The following is a 13,005-nucleotide window of genomic DNA, read 5'->3' as shown; positions in this document are numbered from 1 at the left end:
TTTTGGTGTCGGAATTGGTGAAATAAATGTGGTGTGTTCAGGTTGGAATATTGAAATATATTACAGTATGTTAATTCGTTGTGTTGATTCCAATGTAGATGTTATAGTACGGTATTAATCCCGTTACTCACGGATGTAATTCTTTTCGCATTAGGTAAAGTATGTTTGTGTTAAAATGACAACCCCTCTTAAAGTGACACCACTTATACAACAATATTATAAAAGCTACATAGCAATCTATAGATTGTTGTATAGCGTGTTGGATATTGCTGGGCAAGAAAAATTGTTGTATAGTGTATAAAATATTGCTGGCCGATTTTTTTAGAATTTTTTTTTAATTTTTTGTCATGTGAGATTATTATTCGTCCACGTATACAAATGATTGGCTAGGAATGATGATATGGTGTTATTTTAAGAGATGGTGTCTCGCTGATTGTGTTGACACACCCCCTCTGATTGTAGTATGTATAGCCGTGAAACCCGAAAGATCTATTCCGGGTCGGCCGATTTCCGCAAGGCGAACCAAACGGTGGAATAGGCTTATAAGAGTTGTGTTTCACGCATATTGCGGCGTACCAGACACGCCCTAATAGTACTCTTAATACTTTGATAAGCTTCTTGGTACGATGGAATGGAATAGTGGAATATAACGTGATTCCTACTTCCATTCTATTCATTTGCTTGGTGTGATAGAATGAATGAGTGAATGGATAAAAATGCAAAGGAAATATAAGGAAATTGGCATTTCATTCCTATCTTCATTCCATTCCATCCTCATTCCATTCCATCATACTAAGCATGCCTAATTATATTGTCATTGAAATGAATTTATGACTAAAATGTCTTTTAGAGCATCCGCAACGCTGTCTCTTATCCTTCTCTTAATCGTCTCATCTCTTCACTATTTATAGGCCCTACTGTATTTTTCAGCTCATCTCTTAACTAAGAGACAAAACCTGCATCCCTCCATCTCTTGACCATCTCTTAACTATTCATTCAATTTCATTTTTTATTTTTAATTCCAACAAATTCAATTAATAAAAACACACTTCATTAAATAAAATAAATATTACAATTTAAAAGCCTAAAAAATAAAAAAAAATACATAATTCAAAATCCTAACTGTTTGAATTTTTTTTTTATTAAATTCGAATTTTTTGAATTTATATAAAAAAAATTATTACGTCATAATTCCGACGCCCACTCGCGGCCGGCGAGTGGGCGTCAGGCCATGCTACGTGGCGCGCGCGTCGTCTCGGCAGCTCGAGGCCGGCCTCGCCGGCACGCGTCGCGCGACGAGATGTCTCGTCTCGTCCAGAAGAGCTTCGCAACGCTGTCTTGATGCTGGCTCGTCTCGTCGAGACGAGACCGAGCTAGCATCGAGTCAGCGATGCGGATGCTCTTATTCTCATATTCGCATGTTACGTCGCACGATTGACTAAGTAATTAAAGTCACAAAATCCACCCAATTAAGATTAAGGTAAAAAAATGAGGTGGGCATTTGATGCGTACTTAATTGGGTGGATTTTGTGACTTTAATTACTTAGTCAATCGTGCGACGTAACATGCGAATATGAGAATAAGAGCATCCGCATCGCTGACTCGATGCTGGCTCGGTCTCGTCTCGACGAGACGAACCAGCATCGAGACAACGTTGCGAAGCTCTTCTGGACGAGACGAGACATCTCGTCGCGCGACGCGTGCCGGCAATATCCTAGCCAATCATTTGTATACGTGACATCGAGACACAATCAGCGAGAGGAGTGGTATTAGATTTGGGGATCCACTGATATCGCTGAAAGGTTGGGTATTCTACCCGAAATGCTCTCGCAAGCTGTTTTTCATTTTCGTTTTGCTTACCGTTTCAGGTGATATTGAGGCGTCGGTGTTGTGCATGGAAAAATTGGTCGACGTCGGCATCCTCTAATTTCTGTTTTCTGGATTTTTTCAATTCCGGTCCGTTAGCTCTACCGTCGTCCGGGTATGTGTATTTATCGCTATTTGAGGGTCGATCTGGTAGTAGTGAAGCTTAATTTTTTGTGGAGAATTTTTACCTTTTTGGTCCTGAACATATGGTCATTTTACCTTTTTGGTCATAAACTTTATCTTTTAGATTTTTTGGTCCTGCACATATGGAAATTTGATCATTTTGGTCCTCCGTCAATAATTCCGTTAAAAACTAACGGTCAACCTGATTTTGACCAAACTAAACTCATTTTTAATTCACTGATTAATCTCCTAATTATTTTAATAAATATCCATTTACAACTACAATTAAAAATAATTCTAATTGACGGAGATTGGAGCTCGGAGGATTGCTACGCCTGCCCTAATAAAGCTTCATTCTTGGATGCGGAGAATGATTTGGAGTGGCGGGGTTTAGGGATGAAGGTAGTGGTGGGTTTCCAAGGCTTGGGCTGAAATCAGTTGTTGATTGGGAGCTGAAATCTGAGATAGTTGATTCCTAATTCCTCTGCGACTTTTTAAGAACAATTTTAGTGCAAATGGCGAATTCTGATGAACCCAATCCACTTTTACCAAATCAAGAAGAAGTTGAGATGGCAAACGAGAAGAAATCCGGCGTCCCCATCAGCAAGAATGTCCCGGTGGGATGGACGGCCGACGGTCTACCCGTGTCTGAATCCATGACGGAGATGTCCCACTAGGATTCTGGTCTCTTCTCTTGTCTTGGGAGGAATGACCAATTCTGCAGTAGCGATCTTGAGGTTTGTGAGTTTTCTTGTTTCCATGTCTCATGTTTTAGTGAATTATTGAGATTGTAAATAAATATTTGTTAAAATAATTAGGAGATTAATTAGTGAATTAAAAATCAGAATTAAGAATTTAATTTGGTCAAAATTGGGTTGACCGTTAGTATTTAACGGAATTATTGACGGAGGACCAAAATGATCAAATTTTCATAGGACATATATTAATGTCCGGGTCAGTACCGCAGATGCTCCTCGTTATCGATCTAGGAAGGGGGAAATCGCTACAAACACACTAGCAGTTTGTGACAGATTTCTTCAGTTTGTGTACATCCTACCGGGGTGGGAGGGGTCTGTTGCAGATTCAAGGGTGTTGAGGGATGCCGTTAGTAGACCAAATGGTCTCAAGGTTCCAAAAGGTAAAAACTTATGTTTATCAAATTGGCATCTTTATTATGATTCACTGTGGATTGGATTGGGACACAGCTACTGGTCCAGAGGATTTAATTTTTCCTTCATTAACTTTACTTCCTTTACGTGTAAGGTTCATACTATTTGTGTGACAATGGGTACGCCAACAGCGAGGGTTTCTTGACACCTTTTAAGGGCGTTCGTTACCATCTCAAGGAGTGGCGCCCCGACAATCAGAGACCATCCTCACCGAAGGAAATATTCAACATGCGACACACAATGGCCCACAATGTCATCGAGCGTGCGTTTTCCATTCTGAAGATGCGGTGGGGTATACTGCGCATCGGTAGTTTTTATCCAATCGAAACACAAAACCGGCTGGTCATGTGTTGCTTCCTTTTGCACAACTATATCCGAGGGGAAATGGGTGTGGATCCGGTTGAAGCTGAACTAGATGCCCTGAACGGGAATGGTGACGAGGAACCTGAGGGAGGGCAGCCTGATCCAGCCGCAGACACCCAGTTTATCGATACGATTGAAGCGTCTCCTGGTTGGAATCAAATGCGTGTCGACTTGGCGAACTATATGTGGGAGAATCAGTAGAAATAAGTTTGAGGACTCGATGTGTAATTTGTTGACTTTGTTCCTCTATAAACTGATTTTGTATTGTCCTTACTGTTGGGTGCTTGTGGGTTGTATTAATTAAGAGTTGGTTCCCTAATGCATTCCTTTTTGCTAGGTAAACTGTGTAGTGCTCTGGATACCGACAATTCTCATTCGGATACAACACGCATTGATATGTCGTCCCATAATTGTGCCGACATAGATAGATATTGCAAGATTTTTGTCGAAGCTTATGGCTAGTCAAGACCGACGAAATGTTATTTAACAGCCACTACGACATGGCTGACCGGAAAATTACATCTCTCGGTTGAAGGAACATTCACAACACTTGCGGAGATACAACCGCAATTTACGTCCTACCTTAAGCATAAGATTATAATGCGTTGGCAACCAACTACTACTTCACACTAGAGGTGTCAAGTGGGCCGGGCCGGCCCAGCCTGGCCCGGGTCCGGTCAGGCCCGATGATATTTAGGCCCAGTCCGGCCCAGCCCATGTCTAGAACGGGCCGGGCCGGGCCTGGGTTTTGGTTTGCATAGATGAGCCCGGCCCAGCCCGAGCCCAGTTAATAAGTGGGCCGGTCCTGGGCCGGGCCGGGCCTGGGCCAACTTACATATGTTAATTGGAATATTGGGTAGAGTTAAAAAGATGTGATTTATTGTCAAATCTACTCAAAATATATTGAAATAGTAGTAGTTGTATATATAAGCACATAAATACATTTCCCACAAATTTAGTATTCAACATAAGAACATACTACACGCATATATACACTCATAAAATATACTCCATATTAATGTCTTGAGGGGAGTGTTATATTGCTACCTCAATACCTAATTGCTAACTACAACTAAATAATAGCCATTAGATATTCAAATTAAGGGTCTAGATCATCAACCACGAAATATCAATACGATCAACAAAAAACGTCAATAATGCCATAGTATTAATTCCATAAAATATCAATAGGGGTATTAATGTCAATTAACTACATGTTTAGTTATGACTAACTTTTAAAAGAAATTCCAAAACGTTAAATTCATATAACATATATCAAATTAAAGATAATTTTATAAGGATTCCAACGATATCATACATGCATATGTTCCGACGTCAAAATTTGAAAAAAAATTCAAAATTTTATCAATTTTTTCGTAAAGCAGAAATGTCAACATACTATATAAAATATGTCAATATAATACATGTAGAATGTCAATATAAGCAATGGGTTAACATTTTTAAAGCATTGTGTTGACATTCTCAAAGCATTGTGTTGATATTTCCGAAACACTATATTGACATTTTCATCTAAAACCCTAATTTGGCGTTTTTTGTATCTTTTTTTATTTTATTAATAAAAACGAAAATTACACGTGGCAAATTGTAGACCACACGTTTTCTAAAATCCTATGACCTTAAATTAGTTGTAGTTAGCAATTAAGTGATGAGTTAACAATTAATCACTCCCCAATGTCTCCCCAATGTCTTGATATGTATATTGATTTATATACAAGCAAAAATATCCACATAGTTTTATATAATCCCTCAAAATCTGGAATCAAAATCTACTAATCTAACACTTATAAAAATTTAACTAATTCATCACTATAATTATGGAATTATTTTTGATAGAAATAAATCAATTAACTACTAATATCTATAATTACGTAAATCACTACTTTTGACTTTAGAATCCACTATTTTGTAAAGAGAAATTAATTGACAATGAATCTCTATTGATATGGAAATAACGATTAATTTTATTCTAAGAATATGATCCACTATTATTATAGAGAAAAATTAGTTAACTAATCACTATGGTTATGGATCAATCTTGGATATTAAGATATGCTAGTATTTAAACAATATATAATTTTTATACGTATATATCTAAGGCATACGCTTAATATTCCATCACTATAATTATGGAAATATTTTTCATAAAGAAAATTAAGTAACAATTAATCTCTACAATTATACAAATAAAATTTGTCATAACACAATTACACGATTAATTATAGGATATATTAGTGAACAAGTAATCCCTATAATTATGCAAATTATGATTTAATCTAAAAATAAGATCAATTAATCTTGAAAGGAAAAGAATAGTCAACTAATCATTATGCAAATCAATATAATTAGTTCACATGATGTTGTTAATTGAATTCATCAATTGTGCCAAATAAGTTGGTGGTGTAAAAGTAACAATAAATTTATATTGTTTGATTGTATGCGTTATTCTTTTAAAAGTTATTAAAAAGTGAAACACTTGAAATATTGAAATGATATATGGAACAAATTTACCTACTAATTACATAAGTGAGTTGTCATGGGCTGGGCCTGGGCCTGGGCCGGTCTTGGGTTTAGAAAACAGCCCAATTGGAGCCCGATTAAACAACAAAGCCCAGTCCAGGCCCGCTCCATTTCACTAACGGGCCGGGCCTGGGTCGGCCCACACCGGGCTGGGCTGGGCCGGGCTGGCCCAGCCCACTTGACATCTCTACTTCACACGCTTAACTACTAGAAATAGAAACACACGCCTACAGTTCGACCACAATAATAAACATCAACACACCAAGCGTCCGAACGTTTTTCATGGGATGATTTTCACGACGAAGTAGAGCTTTCGGGCCGGGACCATATGGAAAGCAAGCACATCGCCGACCTTGATGCTGTTGGCTCTCACAAACTCATGCCATCCGGTTCCGGTGCGCTTCCTCCCACTAGCCGTCGAGATCTTAACCTTCCATACCGCACCACAGTACTCTAGGGTAAACGTATACTTTTGCATCTAGGTAACGAATACTTATGCATCTAGGTAACGAATACTTATGCATCTGGATAACTAATATTTATGCATCATATTTGGATTTATATGTCCACATTCCACAGCCGTAAGATATTACCAGCCGATGCAAATCACAAAATGAGTGGAATGTTGATCCAAAATAACTAATACTTATGCATCTAGATAACTAATACTTATGCATCATACAGAATTGTCTTCGTCCACATTCCACAGCCCTACGATATTACCAGCCGATACACGACCAACACTACATACCAAGCTTCTCCTCGAGGATGTGGATAATGTAGTCCGATTTGTCGACGAGGGAGAAGCCCGAGAATAAGTCCAGACGCTCCGGTTCTTTGACCAGTATGTCACAAGCAATGAACTTCTGCTTCTTTGTGATTTCTGGGATGCAATCTAGCATTTTTGCAACTTCCACTCGCTTTGCGCTGAGATCATAGTCGTATCCAATACGCATCGATAGAGTGTTGAGCCGGTCACTGGTATTCTCATTCATCTTGTTCATCGCATTCAACATCAACTCCATAAGATCTTCAACCTTGCGCTTGCGGAGTGCCTTCTTCGGAGCAGCAAGGTTTGGTGTGGTTGTTACGTCGTTGTCCAGAGAAGCTGCATACCCCTGACCATCATACTGGAGTCCCTCATTGATCTGTTCCTCAGTGTAGAAATCATCGAGGTGGAAAGGACTCATATTCGGCTTGGACTCATCGGCCACGGAGGCTGCTGGGCCATGGAGGACTTCATCAGCCTCGGCTACCTCCTCTGCCCTGCCACCCGCTGCGCGATCTTTTCCAAAGATCGTTTTCCAGTCTTCGTAATAGGGCCAAGCTTTGTACCGCATATTTTTGGCGTGGCTGTCAGCCTACAGAACAAGGTTAATGTTAAAGGAGATCCATGAGGGAGGAAATGCCATTGCTTTAACAGAGATATACCTTAACAATCTGAGCCCATTGATCATCATTGCACTCAATTCTATGCCCACCATCGGAGTTGAACCCGATCCCGCTACGGTTTAGGATGTTTGACAAAGAGTGGTAGTCTCTTTTCCAAGTAGCGATATTCGAGTTGATGTGGGGCGACACCCTCAGCTCAGTGTTCGGGATCTCCCGTTTCAGCACGACGTAGATCATCTTTGAGTGGCCGGGGCGGAAGCCGTTGTCCGCCTTCCATCCTCCCGCAACGATGTCGTGCAAAGCCATTATCATAACATCTTCCTCGCGCCTCGACCAAGAACGCCGAGTGCGTTCCGGCTTAGCAACACCAGACGGACCACCCATAGAACCAACTACAACAACAGCAAACAAAATACAACATGGTTATATAATCGCATCACAAATTCATATTACTCAACCACATTATAAGCACGATTGCATACCAGTTAGACTCCCGATGGTCGTCACCTTCGCCTTGCCCTTTGACGCCATGGTTGTAACGAGACACATATCATATTAATCAAGGCGAATAGCACTTAACAACACTGAAGGCTGAACTACAACTCAACTAAATCGAGGCGGAGTACAAAGCTTGCTCACAAATTATGTGAAATGAATAATTATGTGCTCAAGATGTAGCGTGGACGATGAGTTATACCATACAAGAATATATACAATCCAACATTATCGTTCAAGCTTCACTAACCTTGAATCGGGAACCCACTTCAAACTATAGGTGGGTTAAGCTCGTCGACGGTTGCCTGTTGCTATTGCTGGACGAGGAGGTCGATCTACAATGATGTGTTATGACTTTCTCATTGTTATATAACCTTGTTAGGCTAAGTTATGAGGTCTGACCCTGATTTGGTGGGATTCATCAGAGATTTACCGCCTAATTTAGCCACAAATTTTGGGTCATTGGCGCTAATTTGGGTTAAAAAATCCGGCGCTAATTTAAATCAGTAAAGGGTAATTCAGACCCATATTATTTGATTTCCTACAATCCAAGATTCAACCAAACCCTGCATAGCCCAATCACCATAAAATGGCTGAACCAAACACTGGATAAGTTAATCAGCCCACTACTGATAGCCCATTATCAATGAGTATGGGTTTATTTGCATTCAATGTACCAGACACGCCCTTAAACATTAATCAATAATCTATGTGTTATTGATGACAATCCTGATCGACTACTTATTATCATTACTAGGATCCGATATTGTCACCCTTTCAGTTGATAAATCTAGTTAGCTTAGCAGGGTAGCACTAGTGTGATAACTAATTTACAGTAATAACTAATAACTTTCAATTCAATGTATTAAAATTATCAAAACAAGACATAATTATATCAATACAACACGTAAATTTAAATATCAACACAAAGACATAAATTTATCAACACAAGAAGATTGATAAATTTATGTCTTTGTGTTGATATTTTTTACATACAAAATTGATATTAGTTATTAGTAATAACTAATAACTTAGTTAGTATTTGATCACACACCTAACTTAGCATAAATGAATTTTTTTTAATGGCATTGTGATTATTTAGACTAATTTGTTAATAGCCAACCGTTGCTAGTGATGCTCATTATTAACACATCACGAGCACAAAGATGTTAAGAAATATTACTCCCATCATCTCACAAGAGTATGCATTTTCTAATTTTAGAAATTCTTCTCTCTAATGAGGTGAAACTCATTCTCTACTGACAATACTTTACCTTTTCTTTCTACTTTTATCTTATTTTATCAATTGTACGTTAAAATCCGTGCCCAATCTAAATTGCATATTCTTGTGGGACAGGGGGAATAGTAATCATATTGTTCTCAAACGGTAATCTTCACAATTTCGAAAGATATAACTAAAAGGAAAAATGGTAACCATATTTTTCATTTAAATGTTTACTATACTTCCTCGGTCCCTCGGTCCCGCCATAAGCGATACACATATTTGGACATCAAATTTGAAAAAAAAATTATATTTGAAGAATTAAAGAGTAAATAAAGTAGTGAAGAGTATAATACTCCCTCCGTCCCGCTTTAGCAATCCCAATTACTTTTCTGCACTCTTTTTATAAAAATGATACTCTCTCCGTCCCACTTTAGTAGTCCCGGTTGAGTTCGACACGGGTTTTAAGAAATGTAAAGGAAAGTTGGTGAAAAAAGATAGTGGAATGTGGGTCCTACATTTTTATATTAGTTTTATAATAAAATGTGAATGGAAAAATGTTAGTGGAATGTGGGGCCTAATACCATTTATGGAATATTTCAACCGGGACTCCTAAAGTGGGACACTCAATAATGGTAAACCGGTACTCCTAAAGTGGGACGGAGGGAGTAATAAATAGTTAAAGTGGACAAATAGTAGAGTAAGAGAGAGAATAATGTAGAGAAATGGTAAAGTAAGAGAGAGAATAATATAGATAACTCTACATGATTCTCTCTCTTACTCTACTATTTCTCCACTTTAACTATTTATTACTATCTGTTTTTACAAAACGAGTGCAGAAAAGTAACTTGGACTGCTAAATCGGGACGAATGAAGTATTATTTTTTGGTAAAAAACAAATGACTTATTTTTGATGTGATGTCTTAAAAATAATCTCTCCGTCCTACTTTAGGAGTTCCAATTGACCATTTCTTAATATCCCAATTAAAATATTCCATAAATAGTAATAGATTCACGTTACACCAACTTTTTTCAATCACATTTTACTGTGAAACTAATTTATAATGGGACGAGGGACTGCTCCTTTTGGGTATACATTAATAGTACATCCTTTCAAGCATTAAAATGGTCCAGATATTCCTGCATGGGCCAAGCTCGTACCGGGCCCATTATATAGAGCCCGCTTATTTTCAAAGCCCAGAACAAGAGTGGGCCCCACACGCTCTCCTTCTTCTTCCTCACCTTATCTCACCTTACCATTTCATAATCCAGAAATTACATTTCAATTTTCTCTCTCACACACACACACAGTCGAGCATTCTCCGCTTCTCCTCATCACGAGGAATCAAATTTGAGCGCCGCGACAAGCATGGCATCTCTGGCGCAGCAAATCGGCGGTCTGAAGTGCCCGCCGTTTTTAGCAGGTAGGAAGAGTAGCAAATTCTTATCCAACTCGAAGTCGGTGCTGCCGCGGAGGAGAAGCGTGATTACAGCGGCTTCAGTCATTGCTAACGCCCAGACGAGAGAGAGAATGAAGCTGAAGGAGATGTTCGAGGACGCCTACGAGCGCTGCCGCACCGCGCCCATGGAAGGCGTCTCCTTCACCGTCCAGGACTTCAATGACGCCCTAGAGAAATACGATTTCACCTCCGAAATTGGCGCCAAGGTCTCAATTCAGTACCTCCTTCACTCAATTTGTGGATTCTGTGGTTGTGGTAGCTACTCTATTGACCGTTTCCGTCATGTTTGTAGTTTATAGGATTGAGGTGACCTAGTTAGCATTTCAATTTCGACTAGGAACTCGATTCATTTGGTTTTCTGTCATCATGATTTTCTAGCCCTCAGTTGTTAGGCTGAATCTTCAAATTATGCTGATAACCATAAGTTTTACTTTTACATATAGACATATAGCAATCTAATTTCGTCTTTCTGAGTTTGTTTGTGTGTGAGAGAGAGGTTTATCCATCTGGCTTGATTTTGGGTTTGTTTTTTAGGTAAAAGGAAAGGTTTACAATACTGACTCAAATGGAGCATTGGTAGACATAACTGCAAAGTCATCAGCATACTTGCCTCTAAGAGAGGCATCCATCTATAATATCAAACACGTAGAAGAGGCCGGCATTGTTGCTGGTGTGGTTGAAGAATTTGTGATTATTGGAGAGAACGAGGCTGATGATAGTTTGATATTGAGTCTTCGTTCAATTCAGTACGATCTCGCGTGGGAACGATGCAGACAGCTTCAAGCTGAAGATGTTGTTGTGAAGGGTAAGGTGAGTAATTTTTACAATTCTGCCAATTAGAGTTTGCTGTGGTGTTCTTTGTTAATCTTATTACTCAATATTATATATATAATCCATTTGCTGTCATTTTGATCCTTCCTGTTCAACACTTCCAACTTTTTCTGATAGCTTGCTATAATCTGCTCTTACTCCAGCAAAAAAAGTTAGGACATCGTTTCACTCACCTTTTCTCTTTGGCTTCAATGAACAGGTAGTTGGTGCTAACAAAGGTGGTATCGTGGCACTTGTGGAGGGTCTTCGTGGTTTTGTTCCATTTTCACAAATATCAACAGTTAAATTCTCTTCCATCCTTGTGATTCTTTATCATGGTCAAATGTTGATATTTGGTTACTGTAAATTTTTTATCCGATCACCTTATTTTGATATCCCATGTTTATCAGTTTTCAGTGATCATCACAAAAGTATCAATTCAGGTTTATATTAGCTCATTCTATGCTTAGATAAAGATTAACGTTTCTTGATATTGCATCAGAAATCGGTTGCGGAGGATCTTCTAGAAAAAGAACTTCCTCTTAAGTTTGTGGAGGTTGATGAGGAACAGTCAAGGCTAGTCCTCAGTAACCGCAAGGCCATGGCTGATAGCCAGGCACAGCTTGGAATTGGTTCTGTAGTAGTCGGCACTGTTCAGAGCTTGAAACCTTATGGTGCCTTCATTGACATTGGGGGAATTAACGGCCTTTTGCACGTCAGCCAGATAAGTCACGATCGTGTCTCAGATATAGCTACAGTTCTTCAGCCTGGTGACTCTTTGAAGGTGCATATCGCCATATTTATGTCCCTGCAACATAGTCCCAATAGTTTTATATTCAACTCTCACATCTTTCTTTGTAGGTTATGATTCTTAGCCATGACCGGGAGAGAGGTCGCGTCAGCCTATCAACCAAGAAGTTGGAGCCTACTCCTGGTGACATGATTCGCAACCCTAAACTAGTTTTTGAGAAGGTCAGATTCGCATAATTTCCCCTGCAAAATATATTATATAAGCTTAATGTTGTGCCTTGAATACTATTGTCGTGTGCATGAGTATTGTGGTTTGTGCTGACAGGCCGAAGAGATGGCTCAGACTTTCAGGCAACGAATAGCACAAGCAGAAGCCATGGCTCGTGCTGATATGCTAAGATTCCAACCTGAGGTAATGGGCGTTCTTCCTTGGGTTTGGGACATGGGATGGGTTTGGAATCTTTCCTAAATAGTGGATGCCATATTTAAGCTAATCTCTCTCTCTTTCTCTCTCTCCAGAGCGGATTGTCTCTAAGCTCTGAAGGGATCTTAGGACCTCTGACTTCAGAGCTGCCAGAAGACGGTATGGACTTGAGCGACATCCCCCCAGCATTAGATTAAAGAACGACAACCTCATCTTATTCCTTTTCTTCTCTTTCCTATGATTCATTGAAGGGTTTTTAACCTTTCAAATATATGTAAATCGATCTACCTCTTCTAAATTGCAATCTTGTTTCAACATTAACTTTATTCAACGATTTGGCAAAATTCAATAAAGCATCTGCTGGTATTGAACAAATTGTTTATGTTTGCATAT

At 39.1% G+C, this 13,005-nt stretch overlaps 2 protein-coding genes across 3 annotated transcripts; one reads left to right on the top strand and one right to left on the bottom strand.

The window, feature by feature from the left end:
• Positions 1-6,582: 6,582 nt before the first annotated feature.
• On the bottom strand, positions 6,583-8,298 carry LOC125191691. Of its 2 annotated transcripts, XM_048089096.1 has the most exons (4): positions 8,197-8,298; positions 7,934-7,970; positions 7,491-7,843; positions 6,583-7,420 (listed from the first exon to the last, which is right to left on the bottom strand). In XM_048089096.1, exons 3-4 carry the CDS (start codon positions 7,833-7,835, stop codon positions 6,803-6,805), a joined length of 963 nt encoding a protein of 320 aa, XP_047945053.1. In that variant the 5' UTR covers positions 7,836-7,843; positions 7,934-7,970; positions 8,197-8,298; the 3' UTR covers positions 6,583-6,802. The 2 variants fall into 2 exon arrangements, with proteins under 2 accessions (XP_047945053.1, XP_047945052.1); XM_048089095.1 differs by having other exon boundaries at positions 7,934-8,280.
• Positions 8,299-10,434: 2,136 nt separating this feature from the next.
• Positions 10,435-12,987, top strand: LOC125191718 (30S ribosomal protein S1, chloroplastic). The gene is made up of 7 exons (XM_048089125.1): positions 10,435-10,834; positions 11,163-11,438; positions 11,659-11,739; positions 11,941-12,222; positions 12,300-12,410; positions 12,514-12,600; positions 12,708-12,987. The coding sequence occupies exons 1-7, from the start codon at positions 10,538-10,540 to the stop codon at positions 12,807-12,809; spliced, it is 1,236 nt and encodes a 411-aa protein (XP_047945082.1). The 5' UTR covers positions 10,435-10,537; the 3' UTR covers positions 12,810-12,987.
• Positions 12,988-13,005: the final 18 nt, after the last annotated feature.

This window comes from Salvia hispanica, chromosome 6 (genome assembly GCF_023119035.1).
Source record: "Salvia hispanica cultivar TCC Black 2014 chromosome 6, UniMelb_Shisp_WGS_1.0, whole genome shotgun sequence".
NCBI lineage: Eukaryota > Viridiplantae > Streptophyta > Magnoliopsida > Lamiales > Lamiaceae > Salvia > Salvia hispanica.
The sequence above is the reverse complement of the archived record's forward strand: the minus strand, read 5'-3'. Positions and strand labels throughout refer to the sequence as shown.

Coding starts and splice junctions, on each gene's coding strand:
- LOC125191691 (XM_048089095.1), bottom strand. CDS start 8,000: ATGTGTCTCGTTACAACCATGGCGTCAAAGGGCAAGGCGAAGGTGACG. Junction 7,844..7,933: donor GACCATCGGGAGTCTAACTG/GTATGCAATCGT, acceptor CTGTTGTTGTAG/TTGGTTCTATGGGTGGTCCG. Junction 7,421..7,490: donor AATGGGCTCAGATTGTTAAG/GTATATCTCTGT, acceptor CTTGTTCTGTAG/GCTGACAGCCACGCCAAAAA.
- LOC125191718 (XM_048089125.1), top strand. CDS start 10,538: ATGGCATCTCTGGCGCAGCAAATCGGCGGTCTGAAGTGCCCGCCGTTT. Junction 11,740..11,940: donor CATTTTCACAAATATCAACA/GTTAAATTCTCT, acceptor ATATTGCATCAG/AAATCGGTTGCGGAGGATCT. Junction 12,411..12,513: donor CTAAACTAGTTTTTGAGAAG/GTCAGATTCGCA, acceptor TTGTGCTGACAG/GCCGAAGAGATGGCTCAGAC.